Genomic DNA, 24666 nt, shown 5'->3' with positions numbered 1-24666 from the left:
CTACTCAGCAGGAGCCTGGCCTGCATATGATGTGTTTGGGGAACCTCAGTAAATTGTAGCGTCTACCGATAGGCAGACACTGTCAAAGTCAAAGTTGGACGGACAAACCCGTCCCGACGCATGTTGCCACCACACACACGTTGATGGTGGCCGGTGAAATATTGTCTCTGCTTTTAACCCATCCAGGCTTGTCCTTGTCCTTCCTCCGGGGGGCAGCCAAGAGCAGTGAGCAGCTGCCAGCTTTCTTGTTTACAGTGTCCGGGGACCAACTTCAAACGTCGTCGTCACTGGTCAGATGCGGGGGTCCATACCCATGTTGTATGGAGGAACCCCAGGGGAGCACGGGGAGAACATGCAAACTCCACACATAAGGATGAGATAGCCCACCTGGGCCGTAGGCACTGAAGACATGGGGGGGACACACACACCCTCAGCGCCCACAGCGTCCCAGGCAGGAATCGAACCCAGGACCTTCTAGCTGTGAGGCGACAGCGCTACCACTGCACCACTGTGAGGCGTTAGGGGACATCTGTAATTTGTAGCTACAGAAAATAACCTGGGTCAGGGGCGGACTGCATAATCGGGCACGTCGGGCAAATGCCCGGTGGCCTGGCCTGGCCTGGCCTGGCCTGGGGAAAAGAAAAAAAAAAAAAAAAAAAAAAGATTTTGGTGCTCGCAGTCAGGCCACTCACTGAACAGCAGGCCAGGTGCCGCCTACTGGTTTACTAGTGGTTTTATTACTTTATTCAGGGTTAAAGTGGGTGCATCTCATTGTAAAATTGGACTCGGCCCAAATTGGGCTTCAAACGGCCCAAATTGTGCTTCAAACGGCCCAAATCTGGCTACAAACAACCCAAATTGGGCTTCAAACGGCCCAAATCTGGCTTCAAATGGCCCAAATTGGGCTTCAAACGGCCCAAATTGGGCTTCAAACGGCCCAAATTTTTTGCCGCCGCCCTTCGGACGCATCGGCCTGGCCTGCTTGGTATCTAATGCCTGGCCTGAATTAGGATCCCAGTCCGCCCCTGACCTGGGTTACACTTACGGTATAGTCAGTGTGTTAACTTACTGGACATGTAAGTAGCTTTGCAGTCTGAGCACATACTGTATGTGCTGCATCACACTGTAGCACTTAATTACTCTATTACAATATTCATTTTGTTGAGGAAAAATGACTGATTTAAGGATTTAAATAATCATTGGTTTTGGCCTTGATGCCCCAATTACATTTGTATTTATCAAAGGCCAAAGTGGCATTGCCCTAAAATGACAAGTTAAGGCCTGACAGGGTGCAAAGGCAGAGTAGACTGCTATAATATTCTGTGCATTATTTAACTTAGCAACACAACACATACACACACACACACACACACACACACAGAACAACGATACGCAGTTAAACTGACAGTCCCAGGCACGTTGATAAAAGGCTGATTCAAGCTGCAGTCCTGATAGCGGCGTATTCAGAGAACTGACACAGGTCTCTCACTCTGTCAGATCCGGGACGCAAATCAATTTCAGCATAGGTGACATCATCATCATCATCATCATCGTCTGCAAGCATATCCTAAAGACACACACAAGCACACACTCATTATATTTCAAAGTTTCAACGTGCATGAGGTTTTTTGTTCTCTGTGTTCTTAAAAGAGAATTGACTTACATCGCCAGTATTGGTTGTGTAGTCTGGATCATCAGACAGCTGCCGATCTGAAATAATGAAGGAAATAACAATCATTCCTAAAATGTATATTTTGATACAAACACAAATGTCCAGTGCTGTGTGGCAGAGATGCTCTCAAGTCTTTGGTCACAAGTCCAAGTCAAGTCTCAAGTCTTTGAGGGGCAAGTCTAAGTCAAGTCTCAAGTCCCTATGGATGAGTGTTCTATCATCTGCTGCATGCCATCCGGTCTGCTTAGAACACTGCATAGCTAAAACTAAGGGATTCAAAGCATACATGTACTGTATTATCCTCACTCCTTATCTATTAAAATACAGCAGCAGCAATGATTAGAGATGATATTAGTAGACATTTCCTTCATGTTAATGCATCAAAAAAGAAAAAAGAAAAAGAAAGATTGTTCACAAGTCCCAAACCTTCAAGTCCAAGTCAAGTCTCAAGTCTTTGAGGACGAGTCTCAAGTCAAGTCTCAAGTCACTGTGTGTGTGATAAGTGCGACTCAAGTCCAAGTCTCAATTCCAAGTCCCGATCTCTGCTGTGTGGATGACTTTACCAGTGTAGGTTTCTCTCACTTTTTCTTTTAGGTTATGTGCATCCTTAAAGGATTCTTGTGTTTTGTAATGATTATGTGCTTGCTACACAAGCCAGATAGAAATGACTCAGCCATCATGTGATTTTGCGATCAAATCTGACACGGCAAACAAATCTTATCTTGTAACAGAGGCGAGAGGAAATGAGCACATTACATAAGTCACTGCAAAGAACACACAACGCACAATTACGCAAAGGGGAACTGTGTGTGTAGACATGTGTGAGTGCGTGTAAATGTGTATGTGGGTTTGTGTGAACACACGTGTGACAACAATGTATGTCCCACTGAAACCACTTCTCCACAGGTGGTCTGAGAACTTACTACTTGCTCTTCTTCTGTTCAGCACAAACAGCAGCGCAACCACCGCCACCAGCACCAAGCATCCCACCGCCCCCACTGCTGCCCCCACCGTCTGCTGGCTGCCACCTGAACATGCAAACCACAATCATTAAACACACTCAAATAATGTATGGCTGTCTTCCAAGTCTGCATCTAACCTCAATATTTACTGCTTCTAGTTCTAGGAAGGTTCCTAGTAGAGGATGGGTTAAATGCAGAGGATGAATTTCCCCAAGGAAATAAAGGATAACTTAACTTATAACTTAACTTAACTTAACTTGAAACTATAATGCAACGCTGGAAACCAAAGAGTACCGCATGATGTATTTTTTTAGGCTTAACCAGAAATCGCCGCCATGTTGGGTCGTCAGGGGAAAAGGCTAGGGGATTTTAGAATGGGGATTTCGCTTAAATGCATGGAATAATTTGTGTTCAGCAGGATAATCTTCACAAACGAGGACCACTTTAATGACTTTTTTTTTAAACGTTTTCTGAAAATCACATAAAGAAATCCATTTACGTTTCAAAAGTCATAAAAGTGTTCCACGATTGTGAAGATTATCCTGCTGAACACAAATTACCCCTCCCATAAACTTTTGTTAACCACAGACCTTATTTCACCCATTTAAGCGAAATCCCCATTCAAAAAACCCCATAGCCTTTTCACCTGACGGACCGAAGTGCTACTTCTGGACTCATTCCTGCAGTACCCAGATCTGATCTGATCTGATCTGATCTGATCTGATCTTATCCAAATAAGATTATGAGGAACCATAGCTAAGATATGCCAAAATGTATTAATATGATCCCATTCAGTGTTGATTTTTTCCAATTAATATTTTATTTACTCATGTACACAGGGCTATTTGTTTTAATTAATTAGCTTATATTGAATAAAGTCTTAATTTGAATATGAACTGCTAGCTGCCATACTATGTAAGTGTAATGTTGTACCATTTGTACCACCACCAGTTTCCGGTTCTATGGCCAGGCCTCTTCCTCTCCCCCCACCTGTAATGAAAAGACACAATCAATTTCTCATTCATTTTCACTACAGCTCAGTCTATTTGCGCAAGGGTTGATGATCATCTTGAAATAATTTGTGTTCAGCAGGATAATCTTCACAAACAAGGACCACTTTAATTACTTTTTTTTTAACGTTTTCTGAAAATCACATTAAAAAAATGCATTTACGTTTCAAAAGTCATAAAAGTGGTCCACGATTGTGAAGATTATCCTGCTGAACACAAATTACCACTCCCATAAACTTTTGTTAACCACAGACCTTATTTCACCCATTTAAGCGAAATCCCCATTCAAAAAACCCCATAGCCTTTTCACCTGACGGACCGAAGTGCTACTTCTGGACTCATTCCTGCAGTACTCAGATCTGATCTTATCCAAATAAGATTATGAGGAACCATAGCTAAGATATGCCAAAATGTATTAATATGATCCCATTCAGTGTTGATTTTTTCCAATTAATATTTTATTTACTCATGTACACAGGGCTATTTGTTTTAATTAATTAGCTTATATTGAATAAAGTCTTAATTTGAATATGAACTGCTAGCTGCCATACTATGTAAGTGTAATGTTGTACCATTTGTACCACCACCAGTTTCCGGTTCTATGACCAGGCCTCTTCCTCTCCCCCCACCTGTAATGAAAAGACACAATCAATTTCTTATTCATTTTCACTACAGCTCAGTCTATTTGCGCAAGGGTTGATGATCATCTTGAAATAATTTGTGTTCAGCAGGATAATCTTCACAAACAAGGACCACTTTAATTACTTTTTTTTTAACGTTTTCTGAAAATCACATAAAAAAATGCATTTACGTTTCAAAAGTCATAAAAGTGGTCCACGTTTGTGAAGATTATGCTGCTGAACACAAATTACCACTCCCATAAACTTTTGTTAACCACAGACCTTATTTAACGCAAATCCCCATTCTAAAACCCCATAGCCTTTTCTCCTGATGGACCGAAGTCTTACTTCTGGACTGATTCCTGCAGTCAATGCATTTCATAAGGCACATTCATATTTTTACATTATATTTGTCAAAATACTCAGTATACCCACTGAGTTACCACATGCAAACACTCTACCTTATCTTATCTTATCTTATCTTATCTGATCTTATCTTATCTTATCCAAATAAGATTATGAGGAACCATAGCTAAGATATGCCAAAATGTATTAATATGATCCCATTCAGTGTTGATTTCTTTCCAATTAATATTTTATTTACTCATGTAGGGCTATTTGTTTTTGATTAATTAGCTTATATTGAATAAAGTCTTAATTTGAATATGAACTGCTAGCTGCCATACTATGTAAGTGTAGTAGTGTTGTACCATTAGGTTCAGTTTCCGGTTCTATGACCAGTCCTCTTCCTCTCCCCCCACCTGTAATGAAAATACATTATCAAATTTCTTATTCGTTTTCACTACAGCTCAGATCTATTTGCACAAGTGTTGATAAACATCTTATCCATATTCCCATGTAACTCTACTGGTGATGAATGATGATATCTATACCTGGACCTCTAACTGGGACCTCCACTGAAGTCGGGACCTCTTGACCCACAGTCGCCTGGCACCTAAACCTCCTGTTGTCCACTTCCTGACTGGTGGTGACGAACAGCAACACATTACAACGAGACCGACGTTTTATCTGATGCCTGGAGTCTTCTTGTATCTCCACACCTGCCTCGTCCACCCATGTCAGCCAGACAGCTTCTCGTCGTCGTGTAAGGCAGATCCCAACAGCATACCAGTAGGGGAGAAGCTTACAATGGAATGTCACTGTAGGCATGAGGTTTGCCTCCGGGTTGGATGAGATTTGGACTGAAAGACAGAAAAGTTGTTTTTGTGCGACAGATTCCTTGACAGCAAACTAATGTCTTAAAGTCGAGCTGAACCCAAAAATGACTTTTCTTTTCTTTTAGTTCAAATACCTGGGTATGCAGTGCACCTATTTAATGATGTATGCAAAAAAAACAAAAAAACACAAAAATCTAATTCCTTTAGTTTTTCACACTTTTTCACATCAAAAGTTCATTTTTCAAGATTTCATTGATAACACTAATCTACAGTTTGCTGACGTCACCTAGTACTATCAAATTTCTACGCCATTTCAACCAATCATATCACGACATGCAGCTGTCAATCTTCATTTCAGGATAATTTTCTCTTCCAAATGAAGTAGAAAATGGCGCCTAGTGCCTGTCATCTGGCAGAATTCCTATCCCATAAACTAACTACTAACTTGGCCAATTGCATGAAACATGAACAAAAAACAAAAACTATAATCTCTAAGAATGCAAAGAAATGTAACTGGCTCATTAAAACGCGCATTCCAGGAATATCGTATTTACAGAAATAGCGTAAAAGGCGCGCGCTTGAGAGCGTGGTAGTCAGGGGTCTCCCCTCAGAGATTTCAGGCGGGCGGGCAGCACCCATGCATCGGATTGTCCACTCACTCCGCACGAAGCAAGTGGCTGCCTGGTACTCCGCGGATCCCACTCGCGTAGCACGACAACACGCTGAATCCCACTCGATTTAGGGGTGGAACACGCCATGATTGACCAATGCCAAAGCCAGTCGACAGAATTGTCAAATCAAATCATCGACATGCATGGTCCGCCTCTCAATTTGTTTTCAGTCTCCGACGCTCGTGCTATTGCATTCGCCTCCGGTTCACTTCGACTTTAAAGCCAATTAGTCTCCAGTTGAGTCTTAAATATATATTAATTTTCTTAAAAGAATTGTAACGACAATCTGCCAATAAGATGAGACCTTTCCACTTGTTTCCAATGTAAATCAACATGTTTGAACAATTTTCTTGAAACTTCTTGAGAGACAAGTAAAATTGCCTCACCCCAATGGCAGAATTCTTCAGGGCGACCCGCACGAAACACAATCAACAATCGTGGGGTGATGACATACACACTGATGATGTCATGGCCCACAATCGTCAAGTGGTGGCATGAGCAACGATGTCATCGTCATCGTCGAGTGGTGGCCACTGGTGACTGATGATGTCATACCCACTGATGATGTCAACTGAGCATGCTCAGAAGAACGTCGAGTGGTGGCCAGTGGTGACTGATGACATCGATGTCATAAATTCTTCCCTGCTGAGGTTATAATAATTGGATGACTCTTGCTCACAGTCCAGCCAATCAAGCCTGTGAACCTGTGACGACAACACGGACCAGCTCTAAATGCCCAGTCGCACTCTGGAGCCACTTCCAGACAAAACTCGCGAAGCACGCTGAGTGCATGATTTGGCCTGAGTTTGGTCACACCTAAAAAAAAAAGCGCACCCATGGCGCATCGTGTCCAGAGTTTCCACCCTAGAAATGAGCGTACAATATATTTTAGTTATATTATAAGACTCAACATGAGATCAAGATGGACATGTTCTTCTGCAATGTTCTTGTGCAGCAGTTCTCTCTAAAACCATGTCAATCCATACAGCCATAACACTTTTAATCTTGCCAGTACTCACTGTTGAGATCAGAGAGGATCTTTTGTCTTGCTTGGCAGCGTGGGCGTCCAACATCCTCAGCCGTGAGACCTTTGATGTGCAGAGGGCAGTTCGAACCCACTCTCTTTGCTCTACCTCCAGCTCTCCCCATCTGTCCATTGCTGACTACAGCGACATAATCGTTTGTTTCCCTTGTGCTGAACTGCCATATCACAAAACAGATTAAATCTAGGCCACCATCGCATGGAAACCAAATATTATAACCCCTTCCTCCTAATATCAGGTTATCTTCTCCAGTTACACCTGTCAATAAAAGATATAGGAGAGGTAGATTAATTGCAAGCTGTGATTGTGATCATTTTGACCTCCCTGCTTCACAAATAACCATCCAGTGAGGACGTCTCTTAGCCTGGGTAAACCCATCCCCCACGTGACCTGCTCTCAGACCTGTTCTCAGTCAGTGACTGGGAACTGAGAGAGCAGGTCACGTGGTGGCTGGGTTTACCTAGGCTAGACGTCTCTTACCTGCTTTGATGTGGGGAAGCAGCAGCAGCCCCATAAGAACATGAGAGATCCCAGCCATCCTGTGTCAGAGCTTCTTCGCTGTGTAGCTTCAAGTTAAATGTCACTTTTGTTGGTGTGTTAGTCAACAGAGATGTCACAACCTGCATTTGCCCAATATCCTCTGCCTGCTGATCTGACCGACTGTCTCTCGCTGTGTAAGGCTTCGTCACGGAAAAAAAGACCTTTCGACAGAGCAGTTTACCCAACATGTCAGGCAGGGTTTAGCTTGATCTCTGGTGAAGATGAGCAGACTGTGAAGGAGAATAAGCAGCAATACTGTAGCTTTTCTGTTTGAAATCAAAGTGTTGAGAAACCATCTGTGTTGTTCATACGAGGACAAGTGAGGCGAAACAAAAATACTGTCTAAGGATGAATTAACGATGTGGTCGTCCCTTTATAGGGAATTATTTAGCTATGCTTCTTAAGCTTTCTTTCTTTCTTTCTTTCTTTCTTTCTTTCTTTCTTTCTTTCTTTCTTTCTTTCTTTCTTTCTTTCTTTCTTTCTTTCTTTCTTTCTTCCCTCCTACCTTCCTTGGGGGGAGATCTCAGCTATACTGTATAACTCTCAAAAGGGGCAGTGAGTGAGAGCAGCAGCAGAGGTCTTCCTGTGGGTTGGGGGGAGGTATTATCGTGCGTTCCTTTATCGCAAAAGAACTGGGATGTGGAGGCTAAATGACGTCACATCCGTTTTGTTAGCATTCCATTTGCAGAAAAGTTGAGCTGGGAAGTTCACTGTTCACTGGTCAGATCCACTCGCTAGCCAGGCTAGCCATTGTTAGCAATAACAGTTGATAACAAGGCATTTCGTGGCATTTTGCGCATACAAACACTGCAGCCTCATGTCCACACAGATAGAAGTAGGCCGTGCTGTGTACAGCTGATTTAATGAGACACAAACAAGACAGAAGTGGTAAATAGCATTTATAAGATGCTGTTGTTGCGCGGCTCAGCCATCTTGGATTTTTTACGTCGGGGCTGCTGAGGCTCCTACGAGTTTGGAATGGGAAATACAAGCTCTAGTGACGTCACGTCCCAGCTCATGAACTTTGAACCGGTAAGATTACCAGTTCCCAGTTATAAAGGAATGCACGATTACACAGTCAGTGTGTGATTTCCCTGTTTACTGTAATGTTTTAAGTTTGCCACTAGGTGGAGAGCTGCTGATTGAAAGAGGGAATGTCAGCGGCATCAAATGTTCGTTGGCTTCCCATTCATTTGGATGTCCATTAGCCTGGAGGGGGTGCTTTTCAGTCTGTATGCATAGAAACAAATCAGTGGCTATTCTCCAGTGCATTTGCATTGAGAAACTGCTTTATTAGATCCTACCAACTTTTCCACTCTGCTCTCTTGAAATGGTGTGTGTGTGTGTGTGTGTGTGTGTGTGTGTGTGTGTGTGTGTGTGTGTGTGTGTGTGTGTGTGTGTGTGTGTGTGTGTGTGTGTGTGTGTGTGTGTGTGGGGGGGGGGGGGGGGGGGGGGGGTTCTGTTGCAGTTTTTGTTTTGTGCCAACACACAGACTCAACAAGAGCACATGGGTAATTATGCCATCATTTTCTTCATACTGTATGTCAGCCTTGGCAGAGATCCTTGCTTGTTTTGGGATGTTCTGGATGGATCAGACAGATGTCTGCAGGCTACATCGTTCAGCAAGAGCTGCCAAAATGTTACAGAACAGATATCATTCATGATAGTAACGCTGTAGCTGCCTCTCAGGGCGAGGTTGTTTCAAGTAAAACTCAGGTAGTTAAACTACAGAGGAGTCGTGAGTTTAACGGATTCCTTCAAATGCATGGCACAAGTTCTGAATGACACTGCGTTTCTCTCTGTCTGTCTCTGTCTGTCTCTCTCCCTCCCTCTCTCTCTCTCATGTTCTTCTTGTAGGGTGAACCTGATGAGTCAGACGGCTCTCTGTTGACCCCCACAAATAAGAAAACACCTTTTAAAGAAAATGTGAACTGACTTTGCTCTGAGGGGCCAGTGCTGGTGATCTGTAGTCATCAACACACTGAAAATATCTTCTTGGCTGATACTTTTTAACAACTTTAAATAAAGCCAAGGGCCAGGATCAAGATGAAGTGATTTATTCAGAGCTTAAGAGTACAGAAAGGAGCTAAGTTGACAGCATTCAGCAGCTTAACTTGATACAAAAATATTGCAATCGGACACATAATGATTGAAAAATGAACAATCTTGCATATTTTGTTAGCCCTTCCTCAGGTCACATTATGGCCTCCATGCTGGTCTGGTTATAATAACACTGGGACATAATAACATGGGACAGTGGGCCCTCTAGTGGTGGTGGTGGTGGTGTGGAGGAATGCAATTAGCACATGTGTGAAGTGTATTTATTTTGGAACTCAGTGGAGGAACAATCAATGATTTAGTCACATAAAGGAACAGTTCATGAAACAATGTTTTAACCAACATCTGTGGCTTCTTCAACATAAGGGACCAAACCATTTGAACCCTGTAAGGCTGTTAGCTTGTTGCCTGCTGTTAGCTTGTTGCCTGCTGTTAGCTTGTTGCCTGCTGGTCTCTCCTGCAGTGACCACCAACACTGAGCCACACGTCCCACACATTCTTCCTTTGGATGGTCAAAGTAAGGCCAATTGTGTAATGGCTGCTATAATATTCTGTGCATTATTTAACTCAATAGCAACATATTCAAACACAAACACACACACACCCCCCAACAGACAAAGAGCAACACTATGGCATTAAACTCAAAGTCCTGGGAATGTTGATGAAAGGCTGATTCAAGCTGCAGTCTTGATAGCAGCATATTCAGAGAACTGACACAGGTCTCTCACTCTGTCAGAGCCGGTGGGCAAATTAACGTCAGCATAGGTGACATCATCATCCTCATCATCCTCATCTGCAAGCATATCCTAAAGACACACACAAGTACACACACACAAGCACACACTCATCACATTTTAAAGTGGTTCAAAGTGCATCATGATGTTTTTTTTTGTTTTGTTCTCTATGTTCTTAAAAGAGAATTGACTTACATCGCCAGTATTGGTTGTGTAGTCTGGCTCATCAGACAGCTGCCTATCTGAAATAATCAAGGAAATAACAATCATTCCTAAAATGTATATTTTGATGCAAACACTTATGTGCTTAATGTCCAGTGCTGTGTGGATGCCTTTACTAGACAGTGTCGGGTTCTCTCACTTTTTCTTTTAAGTTGATCGACGATGCGGTGAGGTTATGTGCATCCATATATTAAAGCAGTGTTTCTCAACTGGTGGGTCGCGACCAAAAATTGGGTCACGGGGACCTTTTGAGTGGGTCACGGATGTGTGCATGAAAAAAAGTTCTGGCATCCACAGCTGACATTACTGTCTTTCAGGGCTGTAGCGGGCAGTTGTAGCTAGAGTGATGATCCTGGTAGCATATGAAACTAGAACACCTAAGGCATCCATTGGTACCAACCGTTTCTTGCTATCTTGTCGGGAATGGGGCTAAATAATGCCCCAAATTTAGGCCATTTTTTTGTGAGGCCATTTTCAAAGGGGTCCAAATCGGAAATTTGGGTCGCGAGGCTAGACCAGTTGAGAGTTCAGTTTTGTTTTGTAATGATTATTGATTTACTTGCTACACAAGCCACATAAAAAATGAGTCAGCAATCATGAGATTTTGCAATCAAATTCTACATTGCAAAAAAGTCTTATCTTGTAGACCACACATGGGTAAAATGCAGCCCCAGGGCTGGACCCGGCCCCTGGACCATTTAAATCCGGCCACCAAACGTCCTCAAAGAAAAACAAAACAACCCCCAAAAACTCAACAAAAGGCAGAATTATGTTAGTAAATCTCATCTGCTACAGCCATTGGATTTATATCACTATTATATCGGGAGTTTAACGAGAAATTACCGATGACAGCGGGAGAGAGGGTTAAAAATCTGGAGTGTTGGCAGGTATGATCTCCAATGTGTGGCCCTTCGCTTACTTTATGTAAATCCGTATGGCCCTGAGGAAGAAAATGTTGCCCACCCCTGTCGTAGACTGTAACCGAGCCGGGAGGAAATTAGCACATGTCACATTAAGTCACTGCAAAGAACACAATGCACAATTACGCAAAAGAGAACTGTGTGCACTGCACGTGTGTGTGTGTGTGTGTGTGTGTGTGTGTGTGTGTGTGTGTGTGTGTGTGTGTGTACATGTGTGTGTGTGTGTGGGGGGGGGGGGGGGGGGGGTGTGGACATGTGTGGGTGCACGGGTTTGTGTAAAGACATAATGTGACAACATATGTCCCACTGAAACCACTTCTCCACATGTGGTCTGAGAACTTACTACTCGCTCTTCTTCTGTTCAGCACAAACAGCAGCGCAACCACCGCCACCAGCACCAAGCATCCCACCGCCCCCACTGCTGCCCCCACCGCCTGCTGGCTGCCACCTGAACATGCAAACCACAATCATTAAACACACTCAAATAATGTTAAGTATGGCTGTCTTCCAAGTCTGCATCTAACCTCAATATTTACTTTGAAACTAAATGCAACGCTGGAAACCATTCAATGCATCTTTAAGGCACGTTAATAGTTTGACATTTTTCGTGATACTTGGTATTCCCACAGTTACCACATGCAAACACTCTACCTTATCTGATCTTATCTAATCTGATCTGATCTTATCTATAATAATCCAAATAAGATTATGAGAACCCTGAATACAGTTTAGACATGCCAAAATATAGCTAAAATATGATCCTATTCACTGTTGATTTTTTTTTTTTTTATAAAGTATTAATGGAATATGAACTGCTAGCTGGCATATGTAAGTGTAGTGTTGTACCATTCGGTTCAGTTTCTGCTTCTATGACCGTGCCTCTTCCTCTTCCCCCACCTGTAAAGAAAAGACTTGATCAATTTCTTAATACATTTTTTCCTATTTCAAGTATTTTTGCCCAAGGGTCGATGATCATCGTAGCCTCCATATTGAATGTACCAACCTACCTAACTCTACTGGTGATGAATGATCATACCTGCATTACCTGGGCCTCTAACTGGGACCTTTTTTCATATTTTCAATTCATATTTTTTTTATTTTATTTACTCATACAGGGCTATTTGTTTTAATTAATTAGCTTATCTTGAATACAGTCTTAATTTGAATATGAATGGCTAACTGCCATACTATGTAAGTGTAATGTTGTAGCCTACCATTAGTTTCAGTTTCCGGTTCTATGACCAGGCCTCTTCCTCTCCCCCCACCTGTAATGAAAAGACATTATCAAATTTCGTATTAGTTTTCACTACAGCTCAGCTGTATTTGCACAAGTGTTGATGATCATCTGATCCATATTCCTATGTAACTCTACTGGTGAGGAATGATGATATCTATACCTGGACCTCTAACTGGCACCTCCACTGAAGTCTGGACCTCTTGACCCACAGTCGCCTGGCACCTAAACCTCCTGTTGTCCACTTCCTGACCGGCGGTGACGAACAGCAACACATTACAACGAGTCCAGCGTTTTATCTGATGCCTGGAGTCTTTTTGTATCTCCACACCTGCCTCGTCCACCCATGTCAGCGAGACTCTTTCATTTTGTCGTGTCACGCAGGACCGAACGGCGGTGAGAAGCCTACAATGCAGTGACACTCCGGGCGTGAAGTTTGGCTCTGAGTTGGACGAGGCGACTGAAAGACAGACAGATCTTTTTTGTGCCACAGATTCCTTCACTGCAAAAAAAATATCTTAACCAGCCATTTTAGTCTCATGTTGGGAAATCCACAAAACGTTTAATTTTGCCAGTACTCACTGTTGAGAACAGAGAGGATATCGTGTCTTGCTTGACAGCGTGGGTGTCCAACATCCTCGGCTGTGAGATGTTCGATGCGCAGAGGGCATTTCGAATGCCATCTTCCGTAGATGTTTGTAGCTTTCCACATCTCTCCATTGCTGACTACAGCGACGTACTCGTTTGTTTCTCTTGCGCTGAACTGCCATATCGCAAAGCAGACTAAATCTAAGCCACCATCACATGGAAACCAAATATTATAACTACTTCCTCCTCCTATCAGGTTATCTTCTCCAGTTACACCTGTCAATGAAAGATAATGAGGGATTCATTGCAAGCTGTGGTTGTGATCATCTTTACCTAAAAAATAACCATCCTGGGAGGACGTCTCTTACCTGCTGTGATGTGGGGAAGCAGCAGCAGCCCCATAAGAACATGAGGGATCCCAGCCATCCTGTGTCAGAGCTTCTTCTTCGCTGTGTAAATGTATAAGCTTCAAGTTCAATGCCACTTTTGTTTGGTGTGTTAGTCAACAGAGATGTCACAACCTGCATTTGCCCAATATCCTCTGCCTGCTGATCTGACCAATTGTCTCTCGCTGTGTAAGGCTTCATCACGGAAAAAATACCTTTCAACAGAGCAGTTTAAGTTACCCAACATGTTAGACAGGGTAGTTTAATTAGCAGAGTGTGAAGGAGAGAATAAGGAATATCAGCTTTTCTGATCAAAATCAAAGAGGCCATTTACACCTGGCATTAACATGCGTTTTCTGCCATCAGATTGCAATCTGATTGCAATCTGATGGCAGAAATGGGTGTCCTCTCAATCCGCATAAAGTTGCTGTATCCAGATTGAGAGGACACATTGCATTTACACTCGTGTTCAATGTGTACACAATGCATCCCTGACCACCTCCGGAGGTGGTTTGGCCGATCAGATTGCAATCCTTCTTCAATGCGTTTTGGGGGTGTTTACACCTGTACTTTCAAGTGATAAAACACAATCTGATTGCAATCTGATGACAGAAAACACATGTTAACGCCAGGTGTAAATGGCCTCAAAGTGTTGAGAAACCATCTAATATTTTACGCTAAGATAATGTTGGAGAAAATAGAAGTTCCATTGACTTTATTGGAACTTACATTTTCTCCAACCGATAATAAGGTGAAACAACAAATAGTGCAGGAATTAAACATGTGGTCATCTCTTTACAGGAATGACTGAAATGTCCACATGCTTCCTCTGCGTGGTCTTTGTTTTCCAGTGCATATTTGCATTGGGGAATTGCTCTATCCTTTCTCATTTATCTTAACATTTCTATTTTTAAGTTGGAAGATAGATTAAACCAGCATATAAACTCTGCGTTCTTGTAATGGTGTTCAAGGACATTGAAGTGTGTGTGTGTGTGTGTGCATGTGAGCGTGTGTGCGTTTGTGTGTGTGTATGTGTGTGTGTGTGTGTGTGTGTGTGTGTGTGTGTGTGTGTGTGTGTGTGTGTGTGCGCGCGCGTGTGAGCGTGTGTGCGCATGTGAGCGTGTGTGCGTTTGTGTGTGTGTGTATGTGTGTGTGTGAGAGAGAGAGTTTTGTTGATGCCAAACAACATGGGGTTTCCTGTTAGAATCCGAGGGTTCAGTTTTTGTGTAGTGCTGAGTCTGAACTCCAACACAGACATCAAACAAGCTAATAACATAAGCACGTGGCTAATTATGTCATGTGTACCACATTTCAGCAAATTCGGCATCTTACAGTTTTTTCCACATTTGCAGCGACCGCTACTTAATAAAACAGCTATGTAGACATGATACATTATCTGAACATCTTCACAAAGTTTTGAGGGTCCTTGAGGCAAATCTGTAGCACAAGGCTGAACATGTGTAAACAAATTGTGAAAATAGGACTCACGGTATGGAAGTTACTTTCAAAGTTTTACATTTTAAACTTTAACGATATGCACCAGCAGAAAATAGAAAGATATGTACGGTGTCGCAGGTGGCCTCATACCATGCATTGACACAGTCGGCTCATGTTCTTGTTCATGCAAATGTGCCTGGTCATGACCTGCCTGATCACCTGTCATATGCTGCTCAGTGTTTCTATAAACGCAGCAGCTTTTACATTTGAACATCCAACCCTGAGCAGCTGCCACCACTGAACAAGGTCTGTCAGAGGAGCTACACTTATCTGCATGATTTATAAGAAACAAATTGATAGATGCTGTACATTCATTTTGGGGCGCAAATATGATCTTAAGTTTATCTTTCGATGTCTCTGAGTTTACTACAAGCTTTTCGTTGTTAGATCATCAGACACTTTTCTTTTTATCATAAAGATGACATTGTCTCAAATGTGATACATGATACATTATAGGCCTGGAACCAAGCAAACTGATAATGCTGTGTAAGATGTCAAAATTAAATAAATAAATTTGAAGTTTTCTGTATGACAATGACAAGGTCATTTGATCAAGCCGTCAGGTTAACATCATCTGACTTTTTGTGTTATGTTACACACATCACGTCATAAACAAATAGTGTTGGATGCTTTGTTTGTAAGAGTTTATGCAGATTTGTAAAGGAGAAAAAACAACAAAACACTTTATCATGTAAAAACAAATGATACTGTTTCTGATGATGACAACAACGATGGTCTCTGGGTGTCTCTCTCATTTCCCTCCTTTCCTCGCTCTCTCCAACTTTGCCTCTTCCCCCAGCATGAACCAATCAGACGCAAACTCTTCCTCCAGAGGACGAGGAGGTTACTACTGGGCAGAGTGCGAAGGTGATGAAGGACCTTCGGCGGGCCTCATCATCCTCCTCACCACCTTGTCCTTAGAATTCCTGCTTGGTGGCCCGTCCAACGCCTGGCTGGTTGGCCACATCCTGAGCCAGAGGTCCCTCAAAACACTTGAACACACACACTGGCTCCTCCATATTATTGAATAATCACAAAGAACTCTGAACTTTTTCTTTGTGTTCATGTCAAAGGTCAAAGGTGTCCGTCGTCGTCCTGCCTGCCGACTTCTTCCCGCTCAACCTGGCCCTCATCCGGCTGATCTCCTCCTTGCTGACCGCACCTCTCTACTTGGCCAATCACTTCCTGTGGAGGATTAACTCTTTCCTGAAAGTACTAATCGTCGTGGCCGGCTTCGTCCTCATGGGCAAGTCGCTGCTGCTCTGCCTCGTGTGTGTGGAGAGGTACCTGGCCGTGGTGCGGCCTGTGGACTACCTCAGGTGATAACAACACACATTTTTTTGGTTTCTGCATAATTCCAATATAATTCACTTGTGTTGTTTTCTAGTTTTGATGTCTTTACTGTTATTCTAAAATGTGGAAAATAGTAAAAATAAAGAAACACACACACACACACACACACACACACACACACACACACACACACACACACACACACACACACACACACACCTGCACACATCAGTAAATTACACAGTACATAAAGTTGTGGTTCAAATCTATATTTTGCTGACTTCCTGCACTGTAAACCGGGATGAGGGGGCCTACATGTTACCTGGCTGGGATGCAGTCCTCCATAAACTACCGGCCAACAGGGGGCATGGTCATCCCACCAATCCAGACGTAACATCACGTGACGTCTCTGAAGAAGACTGCAGGAAGTCAGCCATTGAAACATGTCAGGTATGACAAACAAAACCTACTAAGTCTTATGATATGAATAATAGAGCACCGCAGGAATGAGTCCAGAAGTAGCAAGTTGGATCTTCTGGGGGAAAAGTGAATGGGGTTTTTAGTAGGGGGAGTTCACTTAAATGCATAAATTAAGGTCTGTGGTTAATAAAAGTTGATCCGAGTGGTCATTTGTGTTCAGCAGGATAATCTTCACAAACGTGATTAAGATTTATGACTTTTGAAAGGTAGGCTTTAATGTGATTTTTTTCAACGTGATTTTCAGAAAATGCTTCAAAAGTCATTAAAGTGATTCACGTTTGTGAAGATGATCCTGCTGAACCCAGATTACCGGTCCCATAAACCTTTGTTATGTAGAAATATAGATGTGATCTGTGTGTTTTAATTCATTATAATTTGTATTATTATGTGTCAGTTGATTTGTTAACCAGAATGTGACCCCAAAAAATAATAATAAAACACTGCCGAAAAGAGGTGTGTTGAACTTTGAACTTTTTTCCACAACTCAATACAGTAGGTAAACATGTCATACACTATTGAATAAAAACAAATGTTTGGTTGAAAAATGTCATTTCATTGTCTAAACATACTCTGTGCAGCTGGACAGATTGCTTTGTTTGCTGTCTCGTTTCCATCACTGCATGCAAAAACCCTGACTACATTCATACATCATGTTCAGACCATTCACACCATACATTATGCAAAATGTCAAGGCACACTTCTATGGAAAGCAGTCATCAGCGCTATACCCCTAAACGCACATTAATTTCCACGCCAGGCATGTTACAGGCATGTTACTGGATACTGACATGTTACAGGCATGTTACATAATATTTCATTTAAAGTGTTTAACCAGGTGCAGATGTTACCTGTGTGTAGGCCAGAGCTTCCACGTGGCACAAACTGAAGAAGTGTAAAATCAGTGTCTGCCACCTGATGGCAACTGGTTGGATCGTCTCAAAGTCTCGCTCATACCACAGGGTTCCCTCGTCTCAAAGTCTCACTCATACCACAGGGTTCTCTCGTCTCAAAGTCTCACTCATACCACAGGGTTCCCTCGTCTCAAAGTCTCACTCATACCACAGGGTTCTCTCGTCTCAAAGTCTCACTCATACCACAGGGTTCCCTTGTCTCAAAGTCTCGCTCATACCACAGGGTTCCATCATCTCAAAGTCTCGCTCATACCGCAGGGTTCCCTCGTCTCAAAGTCTCACTCATACCGCAGGGTTCCCTCGTCTCAAAGTCTCACTCATACCACAGGGTTCCCTCGTCTCGCTATGTCTCGTCTTGGTATGTCTCGCTCATACCACAGGGTTCCCTCGTCTCAAAGTCTCGCTCATACCACAGGGTTCCCTCATCTCAAAGTCTCACTCATACCACAGGGTTCCCTCGTCTCAAAGTCTCACTCATAACACAGGGTTCCCTCGCCTCAAAGTCTCGCTCATACCGCACGGTTCCCTCGTCTCAAAGTCTCGCTCATACCGCAGGGTTCCCTCGTCTCAAAGTCTCGCTCATACCGCAGGTTTCCCTCGTCTCAAAGTCTCGCTCATACCGCAGGGTTCCCTCGTCTCAAAGTCTCACTCATACCGCAGGGTTCCCTCGTCTCAAAGTCTCACTCATACCGCAGGGTTCCCTCGTCTCAAAGTCTCGCTCATACCACAGGGTTCCCTCATCTCAAAGTCGATGGGTTTTTTGTATGGGGATTTCAGTTCAATGCCTGAAGTAAGGTCTGTGGTTAACAAACTGTTTATAACTCAACTCAGCATAAACAGGAATTTTCATTAGAGCTTTAATATAAAGGCTCTACACAACTTTACACCACTTTGAAAAATTTACCTTTTGGAGCTGAAAATCGGATTTGAAGGTAAAAAATTGGTAAAACAACTATTCAGAATTCCTTGACCCCATAAGTCCCAGAAACCATGTACTGTACTGTGCAGTATTGTAGGCCAAACCATTGAAAAGATGATTTCCGACATGTACATATTTATTTTCACACACAAAAATTGGTTTACGACGAGTGTAAAAAGTGGGCGTGGACGTTCTCTGGACAATAAGTGGTTTTGGTGCAAAACACATGCTTGCAATCGATTCCACATCATTACAAAAAAATCACATTTGACTCCTCACAAGCTGCAGAATTAAACCCTTTCAATGTCTCCTGGATAAGGGCTCAGGTACCCTGACTTTCAGCAGCCGTCACAGGTTTTGCTAGGTGAGTAGACACCTTTACCACAACATTGGGAAGGAATTTATTCCCAGATTGATCAAATACCTGATAATATTCCCAACTAATCTTTGGCATGACAAAGAACAAAGCTAAATACTGTCATAGGCAGCTTGGCTGTGCAGGAGAAGGTGCTACTGTATGTGTGCCCTAGTCTAACCCTGTTACATTTCATTCCCTGTATTTGTGGACTCCATAAAGCATTAAAATGTGTGTGTGTGTGTGTGTGTGTGTGTGTGTGTGTGTGTGTGTGTGTGTGTGTGTGTGTGTGTGTGTGTGTTGTGTGTGTGTGTGTGTGCGTGTGTGTTTGGCGGCCGGTGCGGGGCGTCCCCACAACCTCAGCCGGCTCACTCCTCCGTCCGGAGCGATGATAAGCCGGACGTGACTGATTGCTCCGCCCCCCACCGCAAGCTCCGCCCCCCCAAACTGATGACTGTGGTGAGGAGAGAGCTGCAGAGAGAAAAGACAGATGTTTCATCTAGTGTTGACCTTTAAAACCTTAAAACAAGTGAAATAACCAAACGGCAACCTCTGTCTTGGAAAAATAAAGCCAACACAGAAGTACCAACAACTGCAGGTCCTCAAATGGCCACTTGAGGCTGGCTGCAAAAGCAGGTCCATCCCCATAGACACACCAATGTTAAAATGCTCAGTTTTACAGCATACAGTAAGCTAGAAAAGTGCACTCAGTAGAGGGGAGATCTCTGCCAGGCACTACTACACCTACACATGTCACCAGGCACCTACACCAGGCACTGCTACACCTACACATGGCACCAGGCACCTACACCAGGCACTGCTACACACATGGCCAAACAGAAACCCAACTGTGAAGGGAACCGCTCGCCGATAACAAGGCTAAACCGCCACATTGTTTAATTGAGTTGGGCATGCGGCCAAGAGTGAACGGCAAGTATCGTGCTTATAGCCTCTCTTACAGTAGCTTCATATATTGTATAAATTACAATACAAATTTAAGTCAATGGGAAAATACCCCTAGTTCTCACTTGATTTATGACCTTAGTAAACACTTTCCTAATGAGTTGATGGTCTCAATCACTAGTTTCAAGTCTTCTTCAATACAGCCTGATGTTCATTTAGTCAATTATGATCCCATTTAGAGTCAATAGATGATAAAGCAGACTATGCTTTGGGGCATGAATCATGATTGACAGGTCATCTGTCCAGTGATCATGCTGATCATCCTGTTTCTCCATCACTACTTTCACTTTCTCCATATGTTGGTCGGCTGGGGAGAGTGGTTCACGTCACCCGGTGATTTTCTGAAAAGTTGAACATTTCTCATTTTTTCTAAAGTGCTCTGCTCTGAGGGCCCTCCCCCTGGTGGTTGAGGGGAGGGGGACATCGGCTGCAGCGCTTTTCAGGAACAGTTGCCAGTTGTGCACCTTGTGGCCGTTTTCTATTGTCTTTAATGAGAAAAGGGCACCGGTGCTCAGACAAAAACGCTGTATGGACATTGAGCCTAAGAGTGTATCTCTCAAATTCAGTGACATACTTTCTGAGGAGGTAGGAGGAGCCGCCATTTCCCAGAAGTCCATCTGTTCCTGATGCACCATGCTTCTTCCTCAGGGGTCAAAGTGCACGCTTCGATCCTGCAGGAGTCCGGGAAGTTTCCTGGACGGAAACAAACGACATGGAACCAAGAAATAATGTTGGAGCTGACTGAGCACCTGTTTCTTCACATTAAGACTATATTTCCCATCAGCCCCGTTCCTCATGCCCCCACCCCTCTTGTTTTTTTCCCCCAAGGATGTTTTGGAGATGACTTGCCCCACTCTGCCTCTGATTGGCTTCCTCTAACACCCTAACCAATCATCATTCCTCATGCCTAAACCCAACCTCCTCATGCCCAGAGTCATTGAAGAGAGAGTTGGGCCAACGGCAGTCCAAAATGCTTGATCATCATGTGACTCGCTTAGCTCCATTCTAGCATCAACCATAGTTCCAAGGATAGTTCCAAGAAGTACATTGCAGCTATTTGAAAGCATAAAGTAATGCTGATAATATACAATTGTATTCCTGCTGGGACGTCTTGGAAAGCACTTTTAAAGATGTCAAATAATATTTTGAATTTATTTTTAAAACAGGATATGGAAGGTTTGCTTTTTTTCCACTTGCATTTGTGGATATGAAATCTACCCGTAATGATGATTATATTTACCGTGTTTTGGAGGATGCTTACTGTCATGCTCAGAGATGGGCGAAAATACATCAAAAAGTATTTTGATACAAATTACAAATACTTGCTCAAAACATTTATCACAATATAAATACAAAATACTGGTCTGAAAAATGTATTTGAAATACAAATACGTATTTTGAAAATACATGAAAATACATTTTATAAAAACTGATAAAGAACTGCAACAATTAGTCAATTAATCGATTCATTGCCAAATATTACATTAATTTCCTATTTTGATTATCTATTAATCATTTTGAGCCATTTCTTTAAGGAAAAATGTCCTAATTCTCTGATTCCAGCTTCTCAATTGTGAAATTGCCTGGTTTCTTTAGATGGTAAATCATCTCTTTAGTCCTCTGTGGCAGTATTCTCCTTTGTGTACCCTCTAACTGTGTTAGAGTCTAACATACAGTTCTTCCATTTCAGTTGTTTTTCAGCACGACTTATTTCTCCTTCACTTCAGCTGTTAATTGCTTTCTGTGAGGGCTCTTGAGTTACAGGTAGCATTTCTACATGTTACAGTAACCTCACGTTTTGGAGCTTTGACCATGTTTAGCCATAGATATGAGATCTGTTATGAATGTTATGTTATGATAGTAGGTCACCTATAAACAACTTCACATCCACCATGTCAGTAAATTGTCACATACTGTATAGCCTAGTCTTTATTTAACATGCTGCACACATAGAAATACAGCAACATTATTTATTCCACCACAAAAGGTTACTTTTCAGGAACATGTAACCATGGTGCCGCAGTATGGCATTCATGGTGAGGGGAACTTAATCCTGTGGCTAATGTATGGAAACAGGGAGGTTGTCAGCTTTGTAACAGTATATTTATGTATGCATTTTGTAGAGCTGAGTTGGGCATGGAGGTGTTTTTTAATATTGGTTGAGTCTCTCTAATATGATGGCTTGCATGCAGTAAACAGTTTGACTTGCAGATAGGGCAGTGTTTGTCTTAGCATGATGCAATAGGCTTATCTAACCATCACATTTAGTATTTTATCTCTGGGGGAATTTCCACAAACACGAGGCTTCAGTACTAGTCAGACTTCCTGTCCTGTTTGAGTTAGACTTCCTGTCCATTTCAACAGAGGATAAATGGTTACAGACCAGTCGCTCAAACACCTTCATGACAGTTAAATCAACAGGCTTGTAATCATTCAGGCATCAGGCTGTAGCATTAGACTTCTACTCTATCAGCCTGGTGTAATGTGGCACTCTGTCGGGTTCCTCACAGCTTTAATCAGAGGGTCAGGGGGACTCATGGTTCTGCACCCCGCTAAAGCTCAGAACCAAACATCCTTTTGTTATTGTTGTTGTTTTGCTTTGTTTTCTTGAATTAGCGTTAGCTGTGTCTCTCTAATATGATACACTGGTTTGCATGATGCAGTAAACACTTTCATTTGCAGATAGGGCAGCGTTTGCCTTAGCATGCAATATCTAATCAGCACGTGATGATGATTATCTCTGGGGAAATTCCCCAGAGATAAAGTACTAAATTTTAGTACCATCTCTGGGGGAATTTCCACCAACATGACGCTACTAGGTTCCCACCCTACTCTGCCTCTGATTTGTGGTTGAGATTGTTCTGAGGGTAAGCCAATCAGAGGAGTAGAAGTGACATCTCACATTGCGTTTTTTTTATTCCACAGTTTAAACCTTGTGTCAATGTTTAAAATGTGTCCATTTGAGAATAAAATGAAATAAAATGTATTTTATGTATTTAAAATACATAAAATACAAGATCTGAAAGTATTTTGATGCAAATTACATCAAATTTTTCTCGGTCCAGCCAAATACAAATTACAAAATACACAAATGTATTTTAAATACGTATTTTAAATACATGTATTTAAAACACTGCTCATCTCTGGTCATGCTAATGACTCTACATTAATGTCATGATGATTTATGTTGAACCTGAAAAACCTAGATTCTTGGGGAGGGGGGGGGGGGGTTTCTCTCATGCATGTTCAAAACTGCCTGTACCTGCCTTCTTGTGTGTACTACTATGATACATGGTTTAAATAAGCAATTTGATACTTTCCAATCCAATCTTTGCTGAGCAAGAATTCTGTGCAAAAATATTTCAACGCCGGTCCTGAAAAGATGCCGGTCACATGTATGATGTGTTGTTTCATGGTGAGAGTGACGTCATCGTACCTTTAACCCGGAGTTTGAAATGTCATGGTCATTTTTGCCAGATATACTCATTAGATAAATTGATGGTGACCTACAATATGTTAATGATGGAATACTTTGTGTTGATGCTTCACTAATACTGAATATCCAGGATAAATCTTTCATATAAACTTTGGTCCAATAGTGTGTTAAGAACAAGTTTGGACCAAAGTGCTGCAGAAACTGCTTATAAAAGACGAATAAATAGGCAAAAATGAGGACAAGAAAAATAATTTAAAACCTGGTTCTCAACTGATCTAGTCTCACAATTTTTCCTTAGTCATTAAGTCGCGACCCAAATTTCAGACTGCCAGCATGCCAGTTTTTCCCTCGCCAGTATAGAGCATTATTTAGCCTTCCTGACAAGCTAGCATGGTTGGGACCAATGTGTGCCTTAGGTCTTATAGTTTGATAACAGTATGTTAACTCTAGCTTTAAAAACGAGGCCGCTATAATAGCCTCTGAAATACAGTAATGTTGGCCATGGATACTGGCATCCTCAAGGTGGCACACATCCGTGACCCACTCAAAACGGCCCCAAGACCCACTTTTAGGTTGCGGCGCACCAGTTGAGAACCCGTCATTTGAAAAGAACAAGCAGAAAAAAAAGGCTACACACACAAACACACACACAGTCAGAATCACCACCAAACCAAAGCCTTACATTTTATCCCTCAGTTGTCATTAATTTCCCATAAACATATCCATTAAAAATAACTGTTTTAATATATATGTATGTATATATATATATACGGTATATATATATATATACGGTATATATATATATATATATATATATATATATATATATATATATATATATGTATATATAATGATAGTTAATGACTGTTAACTTAGGTTCAGGAGCTGGGCCACGCCTCAACCACTTCTCTAACCACGCCTCTAACCACACCTCAATTACCTGGCAGGTTACATATACACGTACCTGGTGAACC

General features: G+C 42.3%; 1 protein-coding gene and 1 long non-coding RNA gene across 3 annotated transcripts; both read right to left on the bottom strand.

The window, feature by feature from the left end:
• Nucleotides 1–1206: 1206 nt before the first annotated feature.
• On the bottom strand, nt 1207–13903 carry LOC310782820 (uncharacterized protein). 2 transcript variants are annotated; one of them, XM_083643584.1, is made up of 8 exons: nt 13821–13903; nt 13447–13728; nt 13028–13324; nt 12845–12895; nt 12477–12527; nt 11974–12078; nt 1664–1710; nt 1207–1567 (listed from the first exon to the last, which is right to left on the bottom strand). In XM_083643584.1, exons 1-8 carry the CDS (start codon nt 13876–13878, stop codon nt 1436–1438), a joined length of 1023 nt encoding a protein of 340 aa, XP_083499710.1. In that variant the 5' UTR covers nt 13879–13903; the 3' UTR covers nt 1207–1435. The 2 variants fall into 2 exon arrangements, with proteins under 2 accessions (XP_083499710.1, XP_083499709.1); XM_083643583.1 differs by lacking the exons at nt 1207–1567; nt 1664–1710 and adding exons at nt 9738–10560; nt 10684–10730.
• Nucleotides 5182–7721, bottom strand: LOC310782925. The gene is made up of 3 exons (XR_014553058.1): nt 7637–7721; nt 7133–7414; nt 5182–5466 (listed from the first exon to the last, which is right to left on the bottom strand). It is a non-coding gene; the product is annotated as an uncharacterized lncRNA (long non-coding RNA).
• Nucleotides 13904–24666: the final 10763 nt, after the last annotated feature.

The sequence above is a fragment of the Poromitra crassiceps genome (genome assembly GCF_964638095.1).
Source record: "Poromitra crassiceps genome assembly, chromosome: 9".
NCBI lineage: Eukaryota > Metazoa > Chordata > Actinopteri > Beryciformes > Melamphaidae > Poromitra > Poromitra crassiceps.
This window is presented reverse-complemented; position numbering and strand designations above follow the sequence as displayed.

What these genes read in the sequence shown, in the direction of transcription:
- LOC310782820 (XM_083643584.1), bottom strand. Translation starts at nt 13,878, where the DNA reads ATGGCTGGGATCCCTCATGTTCTTATGGGGCTGCTGCTGCTTCCCCAC. An exon ending in AGCAGAAACTGAACCGAATG is followed by an intron (nt 12,079 to 12,476) that starts GTACAACACTAC and finishes TTGCATGTTCAG; the next exon opens with GTGGCAGCCAGCAGGCGGTG. An exon ending in GAACAGAAGAAGAGCGAGTA is followed by an intron (nt 1,711 to 11,973) that starts GTAAGTTCTCAG and finishes TCATTATTTCAG; the next exon opens with ATCGGCAGCTGTCTGATGAT.